The sequence below is a fragment of the Rana temporaria genome, chromosome 11 (genome assembly GCF_905171775.1).
Source record: "Rana temporaria chromosome 11, aRanTem1.1, whole genome shotgun sequence".
Taxonomy (NCBI): Eukaryota; Metazoa; Chordata; class Amphibia; order Anura; family Ranidae; genus Rana; species Rana temporaria.
This window is the reverse complement of record NC_053499.1, coordinates 108147380-108174226: the sequence shown is the minus strand read 5'-3', so window position 1 is coordinate 108174226 and position 26847 is coordinate 108147380. Positions and strand designations below refer to the sequence as shown.

Sequence of the window (26847 nt, the reverse complement as noted above, 5' to 3'; positions counted from 1 at the left end):
CAAGTTGATTCCCGATGTATCCTCCAAACAAACATGAGCCACTTCGACCACTTACTCTTGTGGGCAATGGCTACACAACCAGTTCCTCTAGCATAGGGTCACGAGCCGCTGAATATATTATGGAGATTTTAAGTTATGTCTCTCTGCATAAAGAGCTAGGCCCGGATTCAGAAAGGAGATACGACGGCGTATCTCCGGATACGCCGTCGTAACTCTGAGTTGTGTTGTCGTATCTATGCGACTGATTCATAGAATCAGTTACGCATAGATTTCCCTAAGATCCGACCGGCGTAAGTGTCTTACACCGTCGTATCTTAGGCTGCATATTTACGCTGGCCGCTAGGTGGCGCTTCTGTATATTTACGCAATGAATATGCTAATTAGGTAGATACGCCGATTCAGAAACGTACGTCCGCCCGGCGCATTTTTTTACGTCGTTTACGTTCGGCTTTTTCCAGCGTAAAGTTACCCCTGCTATATGAGGGGTATCCTATGTTAAGTATGGACGTCGTTTCCGCATCGAGTTTTGAAAATTTTACGTCGTTTGCGTAAGTCGTTCGCGAATAGGGCTGTACGTAAGTTACGTTGACGTCTAAAGCAATGACGATTTGCAATAATTTCGAGCATGCGCACTGAGATTCTTTCATGAACGACGTAAAATACGCAGGGTCACCATTCATTTAAATAAAGCACGCCCACATCATCCCCATTTGAATTAGGCGGGCTTACGCCGGACCACAGACGTTACGCCGCCGTAACTTAGGGCGCAAGTTCTTTCTGAATACGGAACTTGCGCCTTATTTTCCAGCGGCGTAACGTATCTGAGATACGTTACGCCCGCCAAAAGATACACCAATGTATCTGAATCCGGGCCCTAGGGGGGGCCCTTCATGGTTTCTTGCACCGGGGCCTGAAGGTTCTAGTTACGCCTCTGACTGCTACCTGCACACCTCTTCCGCTATGGCATCATTAACTAATTAATTCGCCCTTGTAGTGTAAAAGATAATGTAGCAACCGATATTCCCCCCTTTTTATATTCATACATCCCCCCCCCCATGCTAAACTCTGTGATATTGTCCTGGACTGCCCCTGGAAATTCTCTTGCAGATTTACTTTACTTGATTTTTAGATCCCATACTTACCACCATTAGCAATTTAAAATCAAATTAAAATCCCTCCTTATTTGGATATTTTTGTAGCCACAGGAACAGCCTGTGTCCCTTTAATGGGCATTGCTCCTTTTGCCATTGGCACAAAAATGCTTCTTCTCACCAATTACTGACACCACCATATGCTGTACACTCAAACTTAGGATGTTCACTAATGCATGTTTCCTGAACTTGCTTGCAAACCTTCTGCTTCGATGCTTTTCATTGTAGTCCCAGGAGTTCCCTCTCGACTTGTAAAATGAGAGTAACTGAATCCTCACCGGGCTGCTAAATTGCCTCTCATTTTAATGATCCTTACTCTGAAGCAGCCTTGATCAAAGTCATGGTCCTTGTGGCCATAACAAACCTTCCTTTGCTCACTACCATTTAAGCCTAAAGGTCCTATCAAATACCTTATCAGGTGCTCTGGTTTCTTTCCCACAAGTGCAATAAATAATACCACAAAATCCTTATTACATTCCATTATCCCCTTACGCACTTTCTCCGTGCCGCTTCCTTGCAGCTTAGCTTGTGCTGTTTCAGTTGTGAGATTAAATATTTATACAAACTTGCCCTCTTTTATCACCTTAACTTATTTCTTACAAAGGTGAAAGACATTGCATAAGCCCGATTGTTTTCACCTTCCTAATTAAAGGGGTTGTAAACCTTCTGTTTTTTTTCCACCTTAATGCATCCTATGCATTAAGGTGAAAAAACATCTGATAGTTACAGGCCCCCCCGAGCCCCTGTTTTACTTACCTGAGGCCCAAATCTGTTAGCATACAAGGTTTGTATTTAATAAGCAACAACCACTATATGTCATTGCTGTGTGCCTACTACATTGTATGATCACTAGATGGCAGTGTTACGTTTGTGAGTTCATGTTTTGTCTATGCCTCATAAGTAATAAAAGAGTTCCTGCTCCTGATGCAGTTTTTCCAGAGAAACAACAGACTGTCTGCCTGTACTTTGTTTAGCCCCAAAAGATTATATCTAACGGGTTATGGGCCCAGGACATGTTACAGAAGCCCAGGATATAATACAGATTACCCCTGGATATAGCCAGATGCAGTGAGCTAGAGCAATTGAGTGCAGGAGACAGCAACAGAAAGACAAACAGCAGAAATGGCTGCTGCCATCCCCTCAGCAAAGTTCTCCATTGCAAATCTGACGAATCAGAACTACCAATCTTGGAAATTCAAGATGAAAATGCTGCTTATAAGAGAAGGTACATGGAAATGTATAAATGAACAAAGACCTGCACAGCCCACAGAGGAGTGGTTAGACAGAGATCAGAAGGCGCAGAGCACAATCTCCCTGTGCATAGATGATGATCAAATCATACATATATGTAACTGTCAGACTGCTAAAGACATGTGGGAAGAGTTACAGAAAGCACATGAAAGAGTTAATCTCAGCAATAAACTGTATTTAATCAGAAAGCTCTATCAGACTAAGCTACAGAAAGACCAGGACATGCAGGACTATATAAGACAGACCTTAGAGATGGTGGAGAGACTGCGAGGGATTGGAGAAGAGATAAAAGATTTCCATGTTGCAGCGCTATTATTAAGTGGACTTCCTGAAAGTTATGAGACACTTGTAACAGCACTAGATGCACGTCCAGATGATGATCTGACACTGGAACATGTTAAAGGCAAGCTTGTGGATGAATACAAGCGCAAAACTGAAAGCATGAGTAATGTGAGTGTGTGTTCAGAGACGGCTTTAAAGACGAAATACAAAAATAAACACAGTGACGTGCAGCTAGAAAAGCGGGAATGCTTTGTGTGCAAGAAACCAGGACACCTAAAAGCAGATTGTAGAATCTGGAAAGCTAGAATGCAAAAACAAAGTGCATTGCAACAAGCTAAGAATGTCATAGAAACAAAGGAGTATGCATTCGGATCCAAAAATGGTGTCACCTCTGTGCAAGCATGGTGTGTGGACTCAGGTGCTACAAGTCACATGACAAATGACCGAAGTTTCTTCGCTCAGCTTGATGAAAGCAAAACAGAAGGGATAACTACAGCTAATGGACAATTCATGAAATCAGTGGGAATAGGAGATGGCTTTCTATACTGTCCTATCTCTCCAGATATCACTAAAAAGATCCATATGAGGAATGTTCTGTATGTGCCAGATCTTGAAAGCAACCTTTTGTCAGTAAAGAAACTCACTAACCAAGGCAATGTAGTCACATTTCAGGGTGACAGTTGTATCATAACAAAAGGGGATTGCTTGCTTGCAAAGGCTAAAATCATAGATGAACTATATCAGCTGAACTGCAGTGAAATGGTTAAAATAGCCAAAGAGGTTAAACATTCAAACTGCATCCACACTTGGCACAGACGATTGGGGCACAGAAATTCTGATACAATAAAGAAAATAGTTGAGAATAACTATGCAAGTGGTATTAAGATTAATCCATGTGATCACATAATGATTTGTACCAGCTGTATTAAAGGAAAAATGGCAAGGACACCTTTTCCCAAGCAGACCAACAGCAAAGCTCAAAAACCTCTGGACTTAATACATTCAGATCTTTGTGGTCCAATGAAAACTATGACTCCAGGAAAGAAAAAATACTTCCTGACCTTCATTGATGATTACTCCAGATATACCACAGTATTTCTACTTCACAATAAGGATGAAGTGCCAGAGAAATTAGAAGAGTATCTCGCTCAAGTAAATAATATTTTTGGCGGAATGCCCAGAGTACTACGAACAGATAATGTCTCAGAATATACAAGTGGTAAAACACAAGCCATTCTCAGGAAGCATGGAATTATGTTCCATACAACAGTTCCATATAACCCGGAGCAAAATGGAGTTGCAGAGAGAATGAACCGCACACTGTGTGAAAGTGGGAGGAGCATGCTATTTGATGCTGATATGCCAACTACATACTGGGGAGAAGCTATCACAACTGCATGTTATCTTCAAAATCGCTTGCCGGGAAAAGCAACAACAAAAACTCCATATGAACTGTGGAACAAAAGGAAACCAGATTTAAGACACATCAGAATTTTTGGAAGTAAAGCTTATGTACACATTCCAAAAGTAAAACGTACAAAATGGGATGCATGTGCAAAAGATGGTGTACTTGTGGGGTACAGTGAATCTCAAAAAGGATACAGGATTTTACATCAAGACACGAACAAGGTAACAGTCAGCAGAAGTGTGATTATTGATGAAACTTCTATGTGCTCAAAGTTTGAACAACAGACACAAACTATTCAAACTGAGAAAGAATCAACATCAGTCACTCAAGAAAATAAGGAAAGTGACACAGAAATAGAAATTACTGCAGAAGAATCAAAACCTGAATCTGAACCAGAAATACCTTCAGTCAGAAAATCAACCAGAATCAATAAAGGTGTTCCAGCTGAACGTTTATCTTACATAGCTCACAGAGCTGTTCAAACTGAACCAGGTTCATGGAAAGAGATGCAGAAACTGCCAATGCATGAGAAACAAGTATGGAATAAAGCCGCTGATGAAGAAATGACATCACTCGAAGATCTCCAGACATGGACACTTTCAGAGCTACCTCAAGGTAAACATGCCATAGGATGTAAATGGGTTTTTAAAACCAAATGTAACTCTGAAGGGAAAGTCTGTCGTTACAAGGCAAGGCTGGTTGCTAAAGGTTGCTCACAGAAGTTCGGTGAGGACTATGATGCTACTTTTGCTCCAGTTGCTAAACAAAGTACTTTCAGAACACTAATGACAGTGGCTGCCATGCGTACAATGATTGTGAAACATCACGATATTAAGACATCTTTTCTTAATGGTGATATTGAAGAAGAAATTTACATGTCACAGCCAGAAGGATATTTGAAAAAGGGACAAGAGCATCTTGTCTGCAAGTTGAATAAATCTCTTTATGGCCTTAAACAATCAGCTCGAGCATGGAACCTGAAGATTAATCAAGTTCTACTAAATGAAGGATTTACAAGAAGCAAAGCTGATCCGTGCCTATATGCTAAACAAGTAGACACTGAGTGGATGTATCTGCTAATTTATGTAGATGACCTGATCATTGCTCACAAAAACAACAATGAAATTGCAAAGTTAACAGGAGTACTCAACGAGCACTTTGAAACTAAAGACCTAGGTGAAGTGACATATTATCTTGGAATTGACATCCAGCGTGAGAAAGATGGAAGTTTCCTGTTGAATCAGAGTGCAAAAATTGAATCTATTCTTCAGCAATTCAACATGACAGAGGCGAAAGGAGCAAGCACGCCTATGGATACAGCCTATCCAAAGTTAGAAGGAGAAGATGATCTTCTCACATCCAATGAACAATATAGACAAGCAGTGGGGGCACTTCTCTACATTGCAACCACTACACGTCCAGACATTGCAGCCAGCAAGTCTCTTCTTTGCAGGCGAGTTGATAAACCACGTCAAAGAGACTGGAATGCGATCAAAAGAGTTATGAGATATCTGAAACAGACAAAAGACTTACATTTGAAACTGTCAGCAAGTGGTGATTTAAACCTTGTGGGATATGTGGACTCCGATTGGGCAGGTGATCACAGCACACGCAAATCCACAAGTGGTTACTTATTAAAATTGGGAGACAGTCCTATATCATGGTCCAGCAAGAAACAGATGTCAGTGGCATTGTCCTCTACAGAAGCCGAATACATATCTGCAGCTTATGCCAGTCAAGAAGTTGTGTGGTTACAGCAATTACTCAAGGATCTTGGAGAAGCAACATCAGAATCTACCGTCTTATTTGAAGACAATCAGGGTTGCATTAAGCTTGCAACAAGTGAGAAGATTAATGGAAGAACCAAGCACATTGATGTCAGACATCATTACATTCATGACTTAGTTGATCAAAAAGTGATTGAACTTGTGTATTGTGAGTCGGAAAAAATGATTGCTGATGCTTTGACAAAGCCACTAGCTAGAAACAGATTTGTTGATCTTAGATCAGAAATGGGATTGACATAGATAGTAGTTGTTGAGTGGGGGTGTTAGCATACAAGGTTTGTATTTAATAAGCAACAACCACTATATGTCATTGCTGTGTGCCTACTACATTGTATGATCACTAGATGGCAGTGTTACGTTTGTGAGTTCATGTTTTGTCTATGCCTCATAAGTAATAAAAGAGTTCCTGCTCCTGACGCAGTTTTTCCAGAGAAACAACAGACTGTTTGCCTGTACTTTGTTTAGCCCCGTGTTGGTTTCACCCAGCTCTTGTGGCCTCATCATTGGATGATTGATAGCAGTGCAGCCATTGGCTACTGCTGCTGTCAATCAAATCAATGATGCAGCGCGAGGGACCCCAGAAAACGAGGATCGGGGCCACTCTGTGCAAAACGAACTGCACAGTGGAGGTAAGTATGGTATGTTTGTTGTTTAAAAAAAAAATGTAACCTTTACAACCCCTTTAATGCATTAATCTCCTCTTGCCTTTCTTTATCTAACTTATTATCCCACTTATTATAGAATTGCTACATACACTTATCCTCCAGGGTTATCATTTTTAAAATCTGACATATCAGAATTAACCACTTCCATTCGTAATTGACTATAGTATCATGTTAAAGAGAAAAAGAAAAAAGGGAGGGCGAATCGACCTAGTGCATTAACACATAAAAAGGTTTTATTAAAAATAGAACAAAAGCAATGGTCCTACTCACAAAAGGAGCTTAAGTAAACACTTTTCTGACAATCAAGCTGAATCTCTTGGCACCTGCAAGCAGGACTTGATGACAAGAGGATCGCACGATCCCTCAAATGGCTGACGCGTTTCTGGGGTGCACCCCTTTCTTCAGAGCCTAAGTGGTCTGTGGATCAAACCAAAATTAACCCGTGGAGGTTGAAAAAATGGAGGGTATCTTGTGCAACTTGACACTGCTATTTAAAGGACCACTGATCCCTGTGCTTAAAAAGATCCTAACTGAAAAAATGTTCCTTTGCATTCCAAACCCTAGATTAAACATGTTGTCCACAAGTGAAAGCTGTCTGGCACCTGATAAATCAAAGTAAACAACCCTAGCTGCCGAAGTCCTCTGTGCACCTGAGCTTAAAGCGTAGTTCTATTCGTATTTGTATTTATCAAAAGACTTTTAATAAACACACACTCACCTATTCCACGATCCAGCAATGCGGCCGCCCGAACCCTCGGTTCTATCTGGCGCTGGCATCAAGTGTGGGGACCCGGCTGTGACAGCTTGCGGCTTCCTCAATGACCAAGCAATTTTTTGGGACCTGTGACGTAACGTTATAACTAGGTACCCACTCCCCTCGCCCCCCCCCCCCCAAAAAAAATAACATGCTAAATGTGTCATAGGGGTGAGGAGGCCTTAAAGCAGAAGTTACACTTGTGGGTGGAACTCCGCTTTAAAACAAAAGCAGGAGGGGGAGGGTTTGGGGATGACTGACAAATTAAAGTCTTACTTTAGCTAACACTTTTTAAGCAGATACAGCAGCATTTGTTTTCTTTTTGGGAACAGGATTTTCACCCTTGTAAATTTTTTATATTTAATCTCATACCTCTAACTGCCACTTTGATGGACAAGGAAGTAAAACAACAACCAAGCTGTCAGGTTCAACAGGGAATACAACTATATACAGAGAGGACTCAAAAAAAGAAAGACAGCAGTGTTAAAGTGGTTAAACTGCGAACTGTAAATGCAAACTAAGCACATACTGTGTATCTGTAGGGTTTACCTGTCTCTCTCTAAAGCTCTAAGTGTAGTTTCTCTCTGGTGCTTTGTCCCTCTGTTATCAGCATGAGTCACTTCTGAGAAGTTTTCCCGACACAGGAGATACATTTGTGACAGGGAGGGAGATATCACACAGCTTGTCTATTCAGAATACAGCTCTGCACGTTTCTTCATTCCTCTACCCATGTGGAGGGTGGTGGTGTCCCTTTCCTCCAATCAGCTCTCACACAGTGTATAAGAGCTGTAACTGCAGCTCTCCATCCCCTCCTCTGTACTCCTCACAGATGCAGAAGGATTTTATCAAAATTGTGCTCTTTTGAAGGGTTGTAGACAAGAGAAGAATACAGATAAAGACTGCATGATATACGTAATCTTTTCTGTTTTGCCCATAGTTCCACTTTAACCCCAATAACTTAGTGACCATTGAAGTTAATCAATTTAACGGCAATGCAACTATTATTTTAGAAGCAGGTAGGAAGTGGCAGTGTTTCATGACAGGTTATATTTAACCACTTCAGTACCGGCCTATAGTCATATGACGTCCACAGAGGGGGTCTCCCATCCCCGGTGGACGTCATATGACGTCCTGGGCTTTGTGAGGGGATATCTGAATGATGCCTGCATCTAGAGGCATCATTTAGATATCATAATCGGTGGCGATTCTGCGCACCATAAGAATGATCATAGCAGCGGTTCCACCGCTTGGTCGTTCTTATAGGCGGCGGGAGGGGAGATACCCCCTCCCACCGCCATCCGGTGCTTCTCCGGGGTCTCTCGTGCCATCGGGAAGCATAGAGATGACTGGTGACCAGTCGGAGGCCTGGGCACGATGTGATGACGTCATGCCCAGGTACCCGGAAGTAAACAAAGCCGCTAGTGAGCATGATATTGGTGATTTTTTTTTTTACGATCTAATGATTTCCAGCCTGGAGGAGAGATGCAGGGTCTTATTGACCCTGCATCTCTCCATAAAGAGGACCTGTCACACACTATTCCTATTACAAGGGATGCCGGTCCTTTCGCCGTGGATTCCCCCCTGCGCATGCGCCGCCCGCATTGCGAGGGGAATATCTCCTAAACCGTACAGGTTTAGGAGATATTCTTTATACCTACAGGTAAGCCTTGTTATAGGCTTACCTGTAGGTAAAAGTGAAAAAGTGGGTTTACAACCACTTTAAAGCGTGACACGTTGGGTATCTATTTATTTGGCATAACATCATCTTTCATTTTTTACAAAAAAATTGGGCTAACTTTACTGTTTTTTATTTTTTAATTCATGAAACAATTTTTTTTTCCCAAAAAAAAGGCATTTGAAAAATGATTGCTCAAATATCGTGCAAGATAAAAAGTTGCAATGACCGCCATTTTATTCCCTATATAACGTTTGGGGGTTCTGAGTAATTTTCTAGCAAAAGAATCATGATTTGTACATGTAGGAGAGAAGTGCCAGAATAGGCCCGGTATGGATGTGGGTATAAAAGCCCTGTATTGAAGTGGTTAAAGCTGAACTCCACGCAAGTATAAAAACACAATTTAGTCCAATGATGCATGCATTGAATTATTACATGTATTTAAATAAAATTAGTACAAATTCTGGAAAATGTTTATATAACATATAATCCTCTGAAAAGCAGCAGGCAGGCTGGGAGGTAAAGAAGAACTCTGAGACAATCATAGCCCTAATACTTTGTACAGTGCTTTCTAAACAAACTTAGTGGATAGGAAAGCACAAAAAATACCTTGTCAGTGTGCTGCTGCTCACTCACATGTATGTAGTGTATGTAGTCAGCAGGCCGGATTGTGTAATGCGACAGGTAGTGTTGCTTAACTGCAGTAGAGAGAGGTAGACCTGGTTGTGTTTTCTGGCAGATTACAAGACTGGCTGAGCAGAATTTGAAAAGCTTTGGTAGGTAAACCAGACCACATATCTGTATTTTAACTGTGTATTTACCTGTTTGCCTGGAGTTTTGCTTTAAAAACGTTCTGCTGTGTTTTATGTAATAGAAACAATAGTTTATTACTCTTTTTTTCTCATAGAAATCTCAACGACAAAGTCACAGAGCTGGAAATTAAACTAAAAAAAATACAGGAAGAACTCAGGAAGGTGAGAAATGGAATGTATTATAAGATCTTGTACCCTAAAGAATAAAGATTTCTTTACTGCTCAAGCCAGACTGGTACAAAACTTTAGTTTGGTTTTAGTGCTGTGCTCCGCGGTTCCCCCTGCTGGCTACTAGCAAATATAAAAGCAACCCTCTAAATACAGGGACTTTTCCTGCAGCAAAATGTTCAAGAAGCCATGTAGTAAAGATTAAAACATATGATAAAATATCATGCAGTAAAAAAATACATATAAGATGTCCTAGACAGTTTAATAGAACCTATTGCCCATGTGACACACGATCGGTTCGTCTGATGAAAACGAACCGATGGATTTTTTCATCAGATATCTGATGAAGCTGACTTTCATCAGTCTTGCCTACACACCATCGGTTAAAAATCCAATCGTGTCCAACGCGGTGATGTAAAACACAACGACGTTCAGAGAAAAATGAATTTCAATGCTTCTGAGCATGCGTCGACTTGATTCTGAGCATGTGTGGATTTTTGACTGATGGATTTCCCCACAGACGATCGTTTTTTTAACCATACGGAAATTTTAAAACAGGTTCTATTTTTTTTCACCGATGGGAAAAAACCTGATGGGGCCCACACACGATCGGTTCGTCTGATGAAAACGGTCCATCGGTCCGTTTTCATCAGACGAACCGATCGTGTGTACAGGGCAAAAGTCTTTTTCAGGGGTGCAGACAAGCAGGTTCAAAAATCTTTTTCTGCAGAGTGGAGATGATATAAATCATACAATTGTATACAAAGTTGTAAATGCTAAGGAAACATTTATTGTTATATACAAATAATCACTGGAATATCATGGAATATCCGATACGTGCAGGCAGTTAGGGCCAGATTCACATAGAACTGCGGCGGCGTAACGTATCGTAGATACGTTACACCGCCGCAAGTTTTCATCGCAAGTGCCTGATTCACAAAGCACTTGCGATGAAAACTACGCCGGGGGCCTCCGGCGCAAGGCGGGCCAATTCAAATGGGCGTGTGCCATTTAAATTAGGCGGGCTCCCGCGCCGGACCTACTGCGCATGCTCCGTTTCCTAACTCCCGCCGTGCTTTGCGCGCCGTGACGGCATTTTTTCGAACGGCGACGCGCATAGCGTACTTCCGTATTCCCGGACGTGTTACGCAAACGACGTTAAATTTTACATTTCGACGCGGGAACGACGGCCATACTTTAGACACCAATACGATTGCTGACTAAAGTTAGGGCACCAAAAAAAACGACTAACTTTGCGACGGGAAACTAGACTAGCGGCAACGTAGCGAACGCGAAAATCCGTCGGGAATCGCCGTAACTCCTAATTTGCATACTCGACGCTGGTTTTCGTCGCAAACTCCACCCAGCGGCGGCCGCGGTATTGCACCCTAAGATCCGACAGTGTAAAACAATTACACCTGTCGGATCTTATGGATATCTATGCGTAACTGATTTTATGAATCAGTCGCATAGATAGAAACAGAGATACGACGGTGTATCAGGAGAAACGCCGTCGTATCTCTTTGGTGAATCTGGCCCATACTAAGCATAAAAACAGATATGTATAAGGATACTTAGAAAAGCATTCTAGCAGAGAAGCCAGAACAACAAGAAGGGCTATATAGAAAATCACTGACTAGATAATTATCCAAAATTACAAAATTTATAAAATATAATATAGATTACATATGGTAAAAAGAATTTTCCTAGATAAGGAACAAAGATGAATTTATTGCAGTGGGGTTTACACCCAGCCGGGTATTATTAAACCAACATTGCAACACATACCAACAAAATAACATTACACAAACACATACAGAAAATCAAAATAGAAATAAAAGAAATATACTATCCTTTATTTCTATTTTGATTTTCTTGTGCATATATACAGGGATTTCCCTGAAATAAACATCCTTCCTTGCTATCTGACATCCGGATAGCCCCCCTGTATGTGTTTGTGTTATGTTATTTTGTTGGTATGTGTTTGTTGCAATGTTGGTTTAATAATACCCGGCTGGGTGTAAACCCCACTGCAATAAATTCATCTTTGTTTCTTATCTAGGAAAATTCTTTTTACCATATGTAATCTATATTATATTTAATACATTTTGTAATTTTGGATAATTATCTAGTCAGTGATTTTCGATATAGCCCTTCTTGTTGTTCTGGCTTCTCTGCTAGAATGCTTTTCTATATATGCAGCAAAGGACTGGAAATCTGACATATTTACATATGATTCATACTTGAAGCCTCATTTTTATAAACCTTGTATATGTATAAGGATACTGCTGTCAAATGGGTGCCACTGTATATGACATCCATACAATCCAAAGTGCCATAACCACTGGAGTCACCAAGAAACGAGCCAATGTATATGAACAAATTGCTATAAAGAAGAAAAAAGGAGAATGTGTATTGCATTTATATGGATACTAAAACCATGAGGTAATATCTGTAATGGAATTGTGTATCCCACAAAATATATATATAATAGAACTTTTCAAAATACATTCCAACTAACACACACAGATTCAAAAATCATGCAGCGCTACTGGCATCTTCTCACAATTGATCCCACCATTGGCCACTTTGTGCTCAATAGACCACAAGGCAAAATCCATCAGAGACAATATAGTCCAAAGCAAATTTAAAACAGGCAGAAAAGATCCCTGTAAATGTCTGGCACCTTTAAATATGCTGGCTGTAATTACTGCCAATACAGTTGCAAGAAAAATTATGTGAATCATTTTGGAATGATATGGATTTCTGCACAAATTGGTCATAAAATGTGATCTGATCTTCATCTAAGTCACAACAATAGACAATCACAGTCTGCTTAAAGTAATAACACACAAAGAATTAAGGGTTAGTGCCCGATCCACAAAGCACTTACCTGGAAATTTGCGGCGGTGTATCCTAAATAAGTCCGGCGCAAGGCGGGCCAATTCAAATGGGGCGAGTCACATTTAAATTAGGCGCGCTCCCGTGCCGGACGTACTGCGCATGCTCCCGACGCTATTTTCCCGATGTGCTTTGCGCAAAGTTACGTTGCGCCGGGTAAAAAAGAGTTGCGGCGGGAAAAATAAAAGATTTGAAAAAAATTCAAAACCGACACGGGAACGACGGGTATACTTTTGCATGGTAGAGTACCTTTACACTTTTGTAAAGGTACCCTATCTTTGCGACGGCAAACTGACACTTACGGCGACTTAACAAAGGGAAAAAGCTTTGTGGATCTCCGTAAGTGCTAATTTGCATACCCGACGCTGGTTTACGACGAGAACTCCCCCCAGCGGCGGCCGCGGTACTGCATCCTAAGATCCGACAGTGTAAGTCCATTACACCTGTCGGATCTTAGGGCTAGCTATGCGTAACTGATTCTATGAATCAGCCGCATAGTTAGAAACAGAGATACGACGGTGTATCATTAGATACGCCGTCGTATCTCTTTTGTGAATCTGGCCCTAAATGCTTCCATGTTTTTATTGAACACACTATGTAAACATTCACAGTGTAGGTGGAAAAAGTATATGAACCCTTGGATTTAATAACTGGTTGAACCTCTTTTGGCAGCAATAACTTCAACCAAACGTTTTCCTGTAGTTGCAGATCAGACATGCACAACGGTCAGGAGTAATTCTTGACCATTCCTTTTTACAGAACTGTTTCAGCAATATTCTTGGTATGTCTGTTGTGAATCGCTTTCTTGAGGTCATGCCACAGCATCTCAATTGGGTTGAGGTCAGGACTCTGACTGGGCCACTCCAGAAGGCGTATTTTCTTCTGTTTAAGCCATTCTGTTGTTGATTTACTTCTATGCTTTGGGTCGTTGTCCTGTGGCAACACCCATCTTCTGTTGAGCTTCAGCTGGTGGACAGATGGCCTTAAGTTCTCCTGCAAAATGTCTTGATAAACTTGGGAATTCATTTTTCCATCGATAATAGCAATCCGTCCAGGTCCTGACGCAGCAAAGCAGCCCCAAGCCATGATGCCCCCACCACCATACTTCACAGTTGGGATGAGGTTTTGATGTTGGTGTGCTGTGCCTCTTTTTCTCTACACATAGTGTTGTGTGTTTCTTCCAAACAACTCAACTTTGGTTTCATCTGTCCACAGAATATTTTGCCAGTACTGCTGTGGAACATCCAGGTGCTCTTGTGCAAACTGTAAACATGCAGCAATGTTTTTTTTCTGACAGCAGTGGCTTCCTCTGTGGTTTCCTCCCATGAAATCCATTCTTGTTTAGTGTTTTACGTATCGTAGATTCACTAACAGGGATGTTAGCATATGCCAAAAACGTTTGTAAGTCTTTAGCTGACACTCTAGGATTCTTCTTCACCTCATTGAGCAGTCTGCGCTGTGCTCTTGCAGTCATCTTTTCAGGACGTCCACTCCTAGGGAGAGTAGCAGCAGTGCTGAAGTTTCTCCATTTATAGACAATTTGTCTTAGCATGGACTGATGAACAGCAAGGCTTTTGGAGATACTTTTATAACCATTTCCAGCTTTATGCAAGTCAACAATTCTTAGGGCCCTTTCACACTGGTGCGTTTTTTCTGCGTTTTTGCGGTAAAAATAGCACTATTAAAACGCTCCCCATGCCCCTCTCCATTGAAATGAATTAAAAACACGGTAAAAACGCGGTAAAATCGATGTGTTTTACCGCGATTTTAACGCTCTGTTTTTACCGCGTTTTTACTGCATTTTTACAGTGGTTTTTAATTAATTTCAATGGAGGGGGCATGGGGAGCGTTTTATGAGCGTTTTAATAGCGCTATTTTTACCGCAAAAACGCGGCAAAAACGCACCAGTGTGAAAAGGGCCCTTAATCGTAGGTCTTCTGATCATTCACATCAGGCAATGCTTCTTGTGAAAAGCAAACCCAGAACTGGTGTGTGTTTTTTATAGGGCTAACATTTAATTATTTGTGTGTTTTTAGTTTAAGCAGACTGTGATTGTCTATTGGTGTGACTTAGATGAAGATCAAATTACATTTTATGACCAATTTGTGCAGAAATCCATATCATTCCAAAAGGGTTCACATACTTTTTCTTGCAACTGTATATAAACACCAATAAATCCTGTAGACTAACAAATAGAGAAAAATATAGGCCTAAACACTATGGCAGTTGTAGGACAGAGGGAGTCATCTATCTCCTCATATGTGATTGGACAAGTGCAATTCTTTTTAATTTGAATATCAATTTTACAATTTTTTGGTTATTTGGAGATTCAGGTGTATTTGACTGAAATGCATTTAATTTTGTTTTGTATATTCATTTTCTAACAAATTCCAAATTTTGGGAACTATTCGAATTTGGATCAGTCAAATAAATTATCGATTCAAATTCTGTGTGAAGAATATCTGGTTGTTAAGGAACAGGCCAGGAAGCCGGCCCCTGTATTCCTTAACTGATGACTCATCAGCTGTCAACGGGCTTCCCCATCGACAGCTGAAAATTCAGAGGAAAAAAAACTGTGTGGGGTCCTCTCCAATCCATACCAGGCCTTCAGGGCCTGGTATGGATTTTAAGGTGACCCCCATGCCAAAATGTAAAAAAAAAAAACCTTGTGGAGACCCACCCCCAAAATCCATATGAGACCATTATCCGAAAATACAGCACGAAAGGTCAGAAAAAGGGACGGGACGAGTGACCACCCCCCTCCTGAACCATACCAGGTCACATGACCTCAACATCGGGGGGTGTTTTGGAGCAGGGGGCCCATTCACCTAAAAAGTGAGTAAAGACACAACACAAGTTTTTGACAATTCCTTTATTAAAAATGTAACTTCTTAAGTAACTATGATGTCATGCAGTGACCTAAAATGACCCAGCATGTCTTGGTCGATGACATCACATGAAGTCAGGGCCACCCGGTTAAGTCGCTGGGTGGCCCTGTTCCTTAGCTATTTAAAGAGGGATTAAACCCTGATGGGTTTTACTTCCTCTTTTGCTCACTGCAAACCCTGCAAATTAAAAGCATAATGGGCCCATTATGTGACACTTACCTGCAAACGAATCCAGCACTGTCCCCTGTGCAGGCTGTGTCCATCTTCTCGCCCCTCTTCCTTTTGGGACCGCGGACTCTGGCTCTGTGATTGGCCCGGAGCCGCATGAAGTCACTCCTGCAGATGCAAGATTTGTTTTCTTATTTTTTCGGGTGTGACGGGTGTCGTGATTGATGATGAATCTACATTTTTGATTTTTAATAAAAGAATTGTCAAACTTGTTGTGTCTTTTCTCACTTTTTACACTTTTTTGGTGAATGGGTAAGGGTACTATGTACTACATACTCATTCACATGGTGGTGGGATCTGGGGGCCCCCTTGTTAAGCTAGCCCTGCCCGCAGACCCCCACAACCACCACCCAGGGTTGTGGGGAAGAGGCCCTTGTCCCCATCAACATGGGCATAAGGTGCTTTGGGGTGGCCCAAAGTCAAAGCATCTACTCCATGTTGACCCAAAGGACCTGACAGCAGGCTGACAGCTGATGAGTCAGGACACAGTGGCTGTCTTCCCTTCTATACCAGTTATTTTTCACACAGAATTTGAATCGGTCGATAATTTTTCGACCGATCCAAATTCGAATCGTTCTGCAAATTTGAAACTAAACAAATTCCGAAACCAATCAACAAAACAAAATGAGTAACATAACAAATCTATCCGGAACTAAACACATTTTGTCTATGTGCTACTACTGTACGTTGGAAAAACCAAATTGGAGTTCTGGAGGAGAGCTTATTTCCATATTTCCAGCATGCATACCTCAAACCCAGAACTCCCATTGGGCCGACATGTCAGTACTGTACATGGGGGCATTTTCCCCAAAATACAGCTCCTATTTCTTTTGATCGCATTCACCCTGGACTACGGGGAGGAGATTGGAACAAACTCCTTCTCCAATGTAAACAATGATGTATCTTTAGGCTACAAGCTACTTCGCCTCTCGGCCTTAACATTTCATTCAGACCCTTCCTCGATGGGTTTTCTTTAGAGGGGTGAGAGGAATAACTTTATTTTCCCTGGTTTTCCTCTCTCCCACCTCAGTGCCTTAAAATATTCCAAATTTTGTCATGTTACATCCAAAAATGTCAATTAATTTTTGGGGGATTTTATGTGATAGACCAACACAAAGTGGCACATAATTGTGAAGTAGAAGGAAAATGATAGGTGTGAGAATCTGTCCACAGGACAACTATGTGCACTCCACAAATCTGGTCTTTATGGAAGAGTGGCAAGAAGAAAGACATTTTTGAAAGAAAGCCATAAGAAGCCCTGTTTGTAATTTGGGTGAACGCTTTGTGTGGCTGAAAACTAACACTGAAACCAATGACCCCTCATTGTGTGACCTTAGAATTTGCTGTTTACTGCCAGTTGATTCTTCCTCCTAGCGGTGGCTTCTCAGTGGTCCGTTTGTGGACATTAGTCACTGCACATATTCTTCCCATTACTTGGGTTTGGTCAAGACTCCTCCACACTCAGAGCTCAAGCTCTGGGATATTTGACCTTTTATTATTGTATGCTAGTAATACACTGCATTTTTATGTTACATTATTCGGAGCCAGGAGGATCCTGGCCTGAATGTTTTCTCTTTTTTCCCTTCTGTTCTCTGTTCCTACTTCTCTTTTTACTGTTCCTTCTTGAGGGTCACCTGGGGACTCAGCTAAAAATGGGGGTGGTGGCGCTACGGTCTAACAGGTCTCGCTTTGAATATGTAGAGACAAGCTAGACGGGGTCACATATATAAAATCCCAAAGTCGAAATTGTATGATAGTACCCCCCCCCCCTGTGGCTAGATAAAATTATTGTGGCAAATAAAAGTTCCAACACTGTGGGGACAAATACTCCTATGTGGACAGTCCTACGGAGCTCAGGTCCCTAACTTCGTGATCAGTTGAACACCCAGTGGCGGTTTGTCCATAGAGGTCGCTGGAGCGCCGCCCCCTCTGGCTCTCACCGCCACTGAGTCTAATAACATAGATTCATGCATTGCACAAATCTATGTTATTGTCTTTGCTGCCGCCCACTATTCAGCTGGCTGGATGTTGAGCGCCAGCCAGCTGAATAACGGCAGCTGGTTGGCTGTACGAAGTACAGCCTTCGGGTCCCCGGAAGCTTATCCTCGGAACACGCGGGGGGTGTGTTCATTGGATAAGACTGACAGGCGTCTCAGCCAATCAGGTTGGCCGGTTCTGGCTGCCGGTAACCTGATTGGCTGAAGCGTCATCGAGGGTCGAGGACGTGGATGGCTGACTCCAGTAAAGGTAAGTGCCGGGGCGGGGGGGGGGGCATTTTACAGGGCACAGCAGCGACAAAGGGCACAGTGACATCAATGGGCACAGTGGCGACAATAGGCACAGTGGGGACAATTGGCTGTGTATATATATGTATATAGGTTTTGCAGGGAGGACAAGTGGCTGTGTTTGATGGCATGGCACAGTGGCTGCGTTTGATGGCATGGCACAGTGGTGACAATTGATGGCACAGTGGCTGCGTTTGATGGCATGGCACAGTGGCTGCGTTTAATGGCATGGCACAGTGGTGTGAATTGATGGCACAGTGGCTGTGCCAAAATTTTGAGCACCAGCTGCCACTGTGAACACCCAGTGCTCAATGGTGATATGGAAGTACAAAAAAAGTGTCACTGAGTGTGCCTACTTGTACAGAGCATGTATGATAGCAAATCACAATATTAGCACATGAGAGGTCTGCTCTCCTCCCAGTGCCAATACGTAGGCTACTAAAAAATAACAGTGAGTAATAATTCAGTTAAAAAATTAAACAAAATATATAGAAATATATCTATGTGAAAAAAGCAATAATGAAAACTCAAATGCAATAATCAAAACCACATAAATGCTGATGAACCAGTGACATTGATATGTGACAACAGTCAACAAAACCACATGTATGATGATATAGTTCAGTACACTGTCCGTGTGGATCTACTCCAGTGTTTCTCAACTCCAGTCCTCAAGGTGCCCCAGCAGGTCATGTTTTCAGTATTTCCCTCAGATGAAATGGCTGTGGTAATTACTAAGGCAGTGAAACTGATCTAATCACTTGTGCAAAACAATGGAAAGCCTGAAATCATGACCTGTTGGGGCGCCTTGAGGACTGGAGTTGAGAAACACTGATCTACTCCAAACAGTGTCCACGTCCAAGCATTTACATATCAAATATATGGGACAATCCTCAAGAAGTTCCAATGTGATTAGTGCTTGTTGTGGCAGGTATTTAGCAGGTGACTTTTATGCTCCCCCTCATGGGTCCCCACTCACCAGCTTCTCTAACCCGAGCAGGGGTAATTTGCATATAAGCTCAGATCCTGGTGGCTTCAGGCGATTGCTCCTTCCAATCACAGGAACTGCAGGCTCTCACTCGATGTCCGGGATTTTAAAGGCAGTCGTAGATACACTTATTAATCCTCATGCAGAAAGAGAGATAATGGCTCCCATGGTGTAGTACCAAAAGTTAATTTATAAAAAATTGTTTAAAAAACATGCAGTACAGAACACCAAAAACAGGTTAGCTCCAAAACAGTAGCGTAAGCTGATATATGGCAGAGTAAACAGAAGTTTGCGACTGCTTTAATCAACGTCTATCATGAAATGCGTAAGGCGGAGCCACGCAAACTATGTCACTTCCGGATTTTGAGAGCATCGGGTGAAACGCATCTAGGACGCACGCTGTGAAACCTATGCTCTGTTTACTCTGCCATATTTCAGCTTACGCTACTGTCTTGGAGCTAACCTGTTTTTGGTGTTCTGAACTGCATGTTTTTTAAAAACATTTTTAATAAATTAACTTTTGGTACTACACCGTGGGAGCCATTATGGTGATATTTAATAACCTCTGCGGTTTTTATATTTTGTTAAAAAAATTAAAAAGACAGTTTTTTAAAAACATATTTATATTTTTTTATATTTTGTTATAAAATTTTACAAACGGATAATTTTTCTCCTTCATTGATGTACGCTGATAAGGATGTACTGATGGGCACCGATGGGCTGCACTGATGGGCACCAATGGGCTGCACTGATGGGCACCGATAAGGCGGCACTAGTGGGCAACAATAAGGTGGCACTGGTGGGCACCGATAAGGCGGCACTGAGAGGTGGCACTGAAGGGCATTGACAGGTGGCACTGGTGGGCACTGAGATGTGGCACTAATAGGTGGCATTGATAGGTGGCACTGATAGTTGGCAGTGATAGGCACTGATAGGTGGCAGTGATGGGCACTGATGAGTGGCAGTGATGGGTACTGATAGGCAGCATTACTAGGTGCCACTGATTGGCATCACAGGTGGGAATTGATAGGTGGAACATGTGGGCATTGATGGGTGGCACTGTGGGCATTGATAGGTGGCCCTGAGGGCACTGTGGCAGGTGGCACTGGCAGGCAGTATTTTTTGGCACAGTGGAGGCAGATGTGCCTCCTTCCTCTTCGGGACCTTGTGAGCAAGCCAGTGATCGTTTTTTTCTCCTCACGCTGGCAGCGTGAGAAGAAAAAAAAGCTGATTACCGATCCTTTGTTTATATCATGTGATCAGCTGTCATTGGCTGACAGATGATCACATGGTAAGGGGCCAGGACGGCTCCTTACACGGATCTGTGATCCACCGAGTCTCAGTGACTCGATGATCGCAGTGCGACAGTTCACATGAGTTTCCCACGGCTCTCTGTTTCCTCCAGCAATTCAGTAAAACGGCAGCATGGATCGGAGGGGAGAATGGGACAGCAGACTTCAAAGACTGACATGCCTACAGCTTTTACATGGAGAGTGAGTGTATTCCCCCCACCTCTGTATTTGCCCCCCTCCTCTGTAATTTCCCCCTCCTCTGTAATTTCCCCCCTCTTCTGTAATTGGCCTCCTTCATCTGTAATTGCCCCCCTCCTCTGTAATTGCCCCCCATGCTCGCCGTTCCAATCCCCTGCTGTCCAGGCCCCCCTGTGTGCTGGGGCCCAGTGGTACCACCTGTGGGCTGCCATGGGGGTATTGGAGGAAGAAGGATTTGTGCTGGTAGAGGAAGAAGATTTGTAATAGGAGGGCATAGGGATAATGGCACCCCAATTGTGCAGTGAAACTTCTTTTGGGTGACAGGCATCCCACAATTCTGTTTACCTGATTTTGCCGCGATTTGTCAGGTGACAATGGTGGCAAAATCGTGCCGCGGTTTGGGTGCCATGCCGTGCGCTGCTAAAGTGTTTGGGTTTGTCTTGAAGAAAAGGTGGCAATCCTAGTCTGGTGTTTTTCTTTTTTTTTTTAACAGGAGATGGGTATAACCTGGGAGGCAGCAGATTGCAAGCAAAAATGACCACACAGTAGAAAAAGGTGAATGTCCTTTCATGGCCTAGTCAAAGCCCAGACTTAAACACCATTGAAAATTTGCGGAATAATTTAAAGACTGTAGTCTTCACCAAACAGTCACCATCAAATTTTACTGAACTTGAGCAGTTCTGCAAAGAAGTGTGGGCAAATATTGCAAAGTCTAGATGTGAAAAGTTAGTAGAGACATATCCCAACAAACTAAAGACTGTAATTAAAGCAAAAGGTGTTTCAACAAAACACAAGGGGGTGATCCTTTTCCCAACTCTGACATTTTGATGCTATATCTTTCACTTGGATGTTATAAGTTGCACGAGTAAATACAGCAGGAAAAAACTAAATCTGTGTCTGTCTTAAAGCGGTAGTTCACCCTGACCCACATGATGTTACCATCGAGACAGGCATTGTAGCGCGAGCTACAGTATGCCTGTCCCGATTTTTTTAACCCCGTACTCACCTCGTAGTCGTCCATCGTAGATTTCGGCTCCCGCGGGGAATGGGCGTGCCTATGGAGAGGGAGGATGATTGACGGCCGGCCCTGGCACGTCACTCTCCCCGAAGACAGCCGGAGTAGGTCTCGGCTCTTCACGGCGCGTGCGCACAGGCTATGCGCACGCGTCGTGAAGACCAAGCCTATTTCGGCTATTTCCGGAGAAGCGTGACGCGCCAGAGCCGGCCGTCAATCATCCTCCGTCTCCAGAGGCACGCCCATTCCCCGGTATCTTCGATGGACGACTACAAGGTGAGTATGGGGGGAAAAAATTCGGGACAGGCATACTGTAGCTCGCGCTACAGTGCCTGATTTAAAGGTAAAAGAAAAAAAATTTTTTTTTTTCCTGTCGATAGGGTGAACCCCCGCTTTAATTTCAGGCTACAACCCAGTGTACCATGTGTAGCGCAATTAGTGTTTACATACATGTGTGCTCATGTTTGCTGAGCTATCGCCCCCACAGCATTCTCTAGTGGTCTGGGAATTTGAAATCCCCACTCTTCTTTCAGCACTTCCATGATGGACCAGATGGATTTTGTTAGGTCAGTGCCATCAATGTGACGGCGCTGACCAATCCGAATCCATCTGGTCTATCCTAGAAATGCTGATGGAGAATAATGTATGGTGTTAGATCACCTTTACATTTTCTCTGCAAAGGTGAACACTTTAACTTTATCGCTCAAAAGGGGGATAACAAGCCCCTATATAATAACATTGGGGTGAGCTTGGTAAATGAGGTGAAGCTCTGTTAACTTCCATTATTATGTCACTTGCATGCAAAAATATAATTTTTTTTTTTTTTTCCTTGCACATGACCTTCTTTGAAAGCTTCTTAAGCTTCTCCTCATTCACAAAGCTTTGGGGAAAATTTTCTTGCAAAGCCTGTTTTGCCTTTATTAAATCTACTAAATGAATTGGATTTCTGATAGATCAACAGGTATTTTTCTTTACCTGCAGCTTATTTATGAGAAATACCATGGGCTCGATTCAGAGAGAGTTACGCCGGCGTATCAGTAGATACGCCGGCGTAACTCTGAATCTACGCTGTCGTATATTAGTTGCGCTGGCCGCTAGGTGGCGCTTCCGTCATTTTCGGCGTAGAATATGCAAATGACCTAGATACGCCGATTCACAAATGTATGTACGCCCGGTGCAATTTTTTTACGTCGTTTACGTTAGGCTTTTTCGGCGTAAGGTTACTCCTGCTATTAGGAGGCGCATGCAATGTTAAAGCGGTGGTTCACCCATAAAAACGACTTCCCCCTATTACACTGCCCCCCCGCATTACAATAAGAATATGCCATTAATTTTTTTTTGCCTGCTGTACATACCTGGGTACAGCTATTCACCCGTGTCCTCCGGGTTGCGAGTCCCGCGGGAGTGGGCGTTCCTACCATGGTGGTGATTGACGTTTTGACTAAAAAATGAGCTCCCCCCCGTCGCGTAAGCCGCGTCACGACTGGCGAAAGGAGCCGAACTGCGATGCGCAGGCGCAGTATAGCGCCGACTCGCCGTTCGGCTCCTTCCGCCAATCATGACGCTGCTTACGCGACGGGGGGAGCTCATTTTTTAGTCAAACCGTCAATCACCGCCATGGTAGGAACGCCCACTCCCGCGGGACTCGCAACCCGGAGGACATAGTTGTGAATAGTGAATAGTTGTACCCAGGTATGTACAGCAGGCAAAAAAAAATTAATGGCATATTCTTATTGTAATGCGGGGGGGCAGTGTAATAGGGGGAAGTCGTTTTTATGGGTGAACCACCGCTTTAAGTATGGCCATCGTTCCCGCGTCAAAATTTGGAAATTTTACGTTGTTTGCGTAACTTGTCCGTGAATGGGGCTGGATGTAATTTACGTTCACGTCGAAACCAATGACGTCCTTGCAGCGTACTTTGGAGCAATGCACACTGGGAAATTCCATGGACGGCGCATGCGCCGTTCGGGAAAAACGTCAATCACGTCGGGTCACCAATAATTAGCATAAAACACGCCCCCTCATCCCCATTTGAATTAGGCACGCTTACGCCGGCCCCATTTACGCTACGCCGCCGTAACTTAGGAGGCAAGTGCTTTGTGAATACAGCACTTGCCTCTCTGACTTACGGCGGCGTAGCGTAAATACGATACGCTGCGGCGCCATAATTATGCGCGGCTCTGCATTAATCTAGCCCCATATGTTTATATTGCAGAGATGTATTGCACATGTTTTTGCCCCAACATACATTTTAAAGAAGAAGTAAGACTGATGGGTTTACTTACTCTTTGTTTCCCTGCAAAGGTAAAGCATAATGGGCTACTATGCATAGCAGCCCATTGTGTGTCACTTACCTGCAGGAGAAGCCAGCAAAGTCCCGGTCTTCCTTGCTAGTAGCGAGTGGCCATTTTTCACCCCTCTTCTTCCAGGGTTCGCAAACTCCGGCTCTGTGACTGGCGGAAGTCGCGTGACGGCGCATGATGTCACTCCTGCGCATGCGGCATTACCCCATTCATAAAACGGCATGCTCAGTGCGCCTGTGCCGTTGTCTATGGCGCAAATGCGCCATACACATCGGTACAGTCTTTTTTGCAAATATCTCCTAAACCGTGTAGGTTAAGAAGATATTGCAAGCACCTACAGGTAAGCCTTAATTTAGGCTTACCTGTAGGTGAAAGTGTACCTGAGGGTTTACAACAACTTTAACCACTTGCTCATTGGGCACCTAAGCCCCCTTTCTACCCAGGCCAATTTTCAGCTTTTAGCGCTGTCACTCTTTGAATGACAATTGCAACACTTTACCTAAACTACAATTTTAGCATTTTTTTCCACACAAATAGAGCTTTATTTTGGTGGGATTTAATAACTGCTTGTTTTTTTATTTTTAGCTACAAAAAAAATCTGCTTTATAGTTTGTTATAAAATGTTTCTCCTTCATTGATGTGCGCTGATGAGGCAGCACTGATGGGCACTGATAGGTTGCACTGTTGGGCACTGTTGGGCGGCACTGAAGGGCACTGATAAGTGGCACGGAAGGGCACTGATAGGTGGCACTGATAGGTGGCACTGATGCTGAGGCACTGATTGGCAGCACTGATGGACACTGGTAGGTGACATTGGTGGGCATTGGTAAGTGGCACTGGTGTGCACTGGTAGGCAGCACTGATATGCACTGTTAGGTGGCACTGACGAGCACTGCATAGCAGCAGTGGCTCTCTGTGTATGGGACCGATGTCCATCTGACAAAAGCTGGTAATCAACTTGTTTTTTCTTCTTACTCAGCTGATTATGAGCTTCTGTTTACATTACGTGATCAACTGTCATTGGCTGACAGCTGATCAAGTGGTAAGTGTCCAGGATCGGCCTCTTTCTCTGATCTGTGATCACCTGATCTCATTGACTCGTTAATCACAGAGCGTGCTCATGCAATTAAGATCTGCACTGTAGCCATCTTTCGGCTATAGCACAGACGGCAGGTGGTTAAAGTTATTTTCATGCACTGCTATTTTCTTGAAGCTTCAATGACGCATACTAATGCATGAATTGCAGTGATAGGCAGGTTTGTGTGCTCTGTTGCCACCATAACTGCAAAAATACTGGGTAATTTATGAGCACATATCATTGCTGGCAGATAGCAACATTTTAAAGCTGATAGGCCTAAAAAAAAAAAAAAAGAAATGAAGAAATATGAAGAGAAATTTAAAAAGGCTATAAAATATAAATGGAGAATGTACAGCAAACATGTAACTGATAAAAAGTGAACTCAGACTTTGGTAACATTTTTTTTCATTCTATAGGAACAAGAGGGAAGAGCAAAGCTTCAGGCAGAGGTACTCAGTCTTAAGAGGACCCAAGAAGAAGCATTTACTGGAACTTTGCCCCGTGGTGGTGGTGCCAAAATACTCAGGGGTGGAAACAGTACCTATGAAGGATCAGTCGTTGACTGTACAGAAACAGCCAAGGACTGACTAACTTTTCTTTTTAACACGGGGATGGGTGAATTGTGTCATTAAAGGTCAACAAAAAAGATTTTACGAAAAAACAGTACAAAGCCAACAAAACATCCATCAGAAAGAGAATAGAATATTTACTGAAAGGTAGTGAAAGTACAGGAAGAGTTATTGCTAAGATGTAGCAAAAGTGCAAACAAGTCAAACACTGAACCATTCAGGCAAATATTTGTGGAAGGCAAAAAACCACTAAAAAAGGCATATTTTTGGTGAAATGTGCCAGTTTGTTAGGATGCCTATGCAATGGAAGCAAAATATTTCAGGATGTGTAAACTAAAAGTTACTATAACTTGTGATGAACTTCTTGACTGTAGAGCAAAACAAGATTTTGATTAGCTGAAAGGAAATAAGTAAGTGAAACATATGCAAAGCTTGATGAGATCGCCAGTGGACTAATTTATACACTTGCATTATATTCAGGTAAGGTTTAAAAAAAAACTGTGAAGGGGGGAAACAAAAACAAGATTGTTCAGGGAAGATATTTTCCAAGACAAAATGCAATTAATAGAGTGGATTAATAAGACTGAGTTTATTTGAATGAGAGAAAAAAATATGTAGTGTGACGGTGGGACATTACCAATGAACAATGACCTCAAGTAAATGACTCTGTATATACATCATTTAATTGTCTTCCAGTGATCATCTTCGATGTCTCTGTCATCATAAATGTATTTCTGGAACAATAAAGGGTGACATTTCTCTACATTCTTCTACATTCTGATACCCTTTAAAAATGCTTAAATAATAAACCATGAGAGAACAATGAACACGAGTCATAGCTGTACCTGAACTCATAACCAGTTGAAAGACGGAAAACTTCTACACACATGTATTGGTATTCTGGGACCTGACTGAACAGAAAGAACTGGTCTTAACACTAAATCTCAATCTATTAAAACATTTCAATAAAAAAAGGCTTATTCTCCAAATCAGATAACAATATTGCTAACTTATATGTGCGCAAAAACGTAACTTGTCATATCTGATTTAAGGCCCATGATATAAGAGAAATGTTTGCATGTTCTGACTTAAAGGAGAAGTTTGGGTTATATAAAAATCTATGCTGCGTGCATCCCATGTTGGCTCTAA

At 42.5% G+C, this 26847-nt stretch overlaps 1 protein-coding gene across 4 annotated transcripts in view; it reads left to right on the top strand.

The window, feature by feature from the left end:
* The window catches only part of SIPA1 (signal-induced proliferation-associated 1), a 223442-nt gene extending 196917 nt beyond the window's left edge, over positions 1–26525 (top strand). For 3 of the 4 annotated variants that reach the window (XM_040328809.1, XM_040328810.1, XM_040328811.1), the window contains 2 exons: positions 9881–9947; positions 25546–26525. In XM_040328809.1, the coding sequence (XP_040184743.1) occupies positions 9881–9947; positions 25546–25716 (238 nt within the window). In that variant the 3' untranslated portion in view covers positions 25717–26525. The remainder of the gene's footprint in view (positions 1–9880; positions 9948–25545) is intronic. The other variant, XM_040328813.1, reaches the window with a different exon arrangement.
* Positions 26526–26847: the final 322 nt, after the last annotated feature.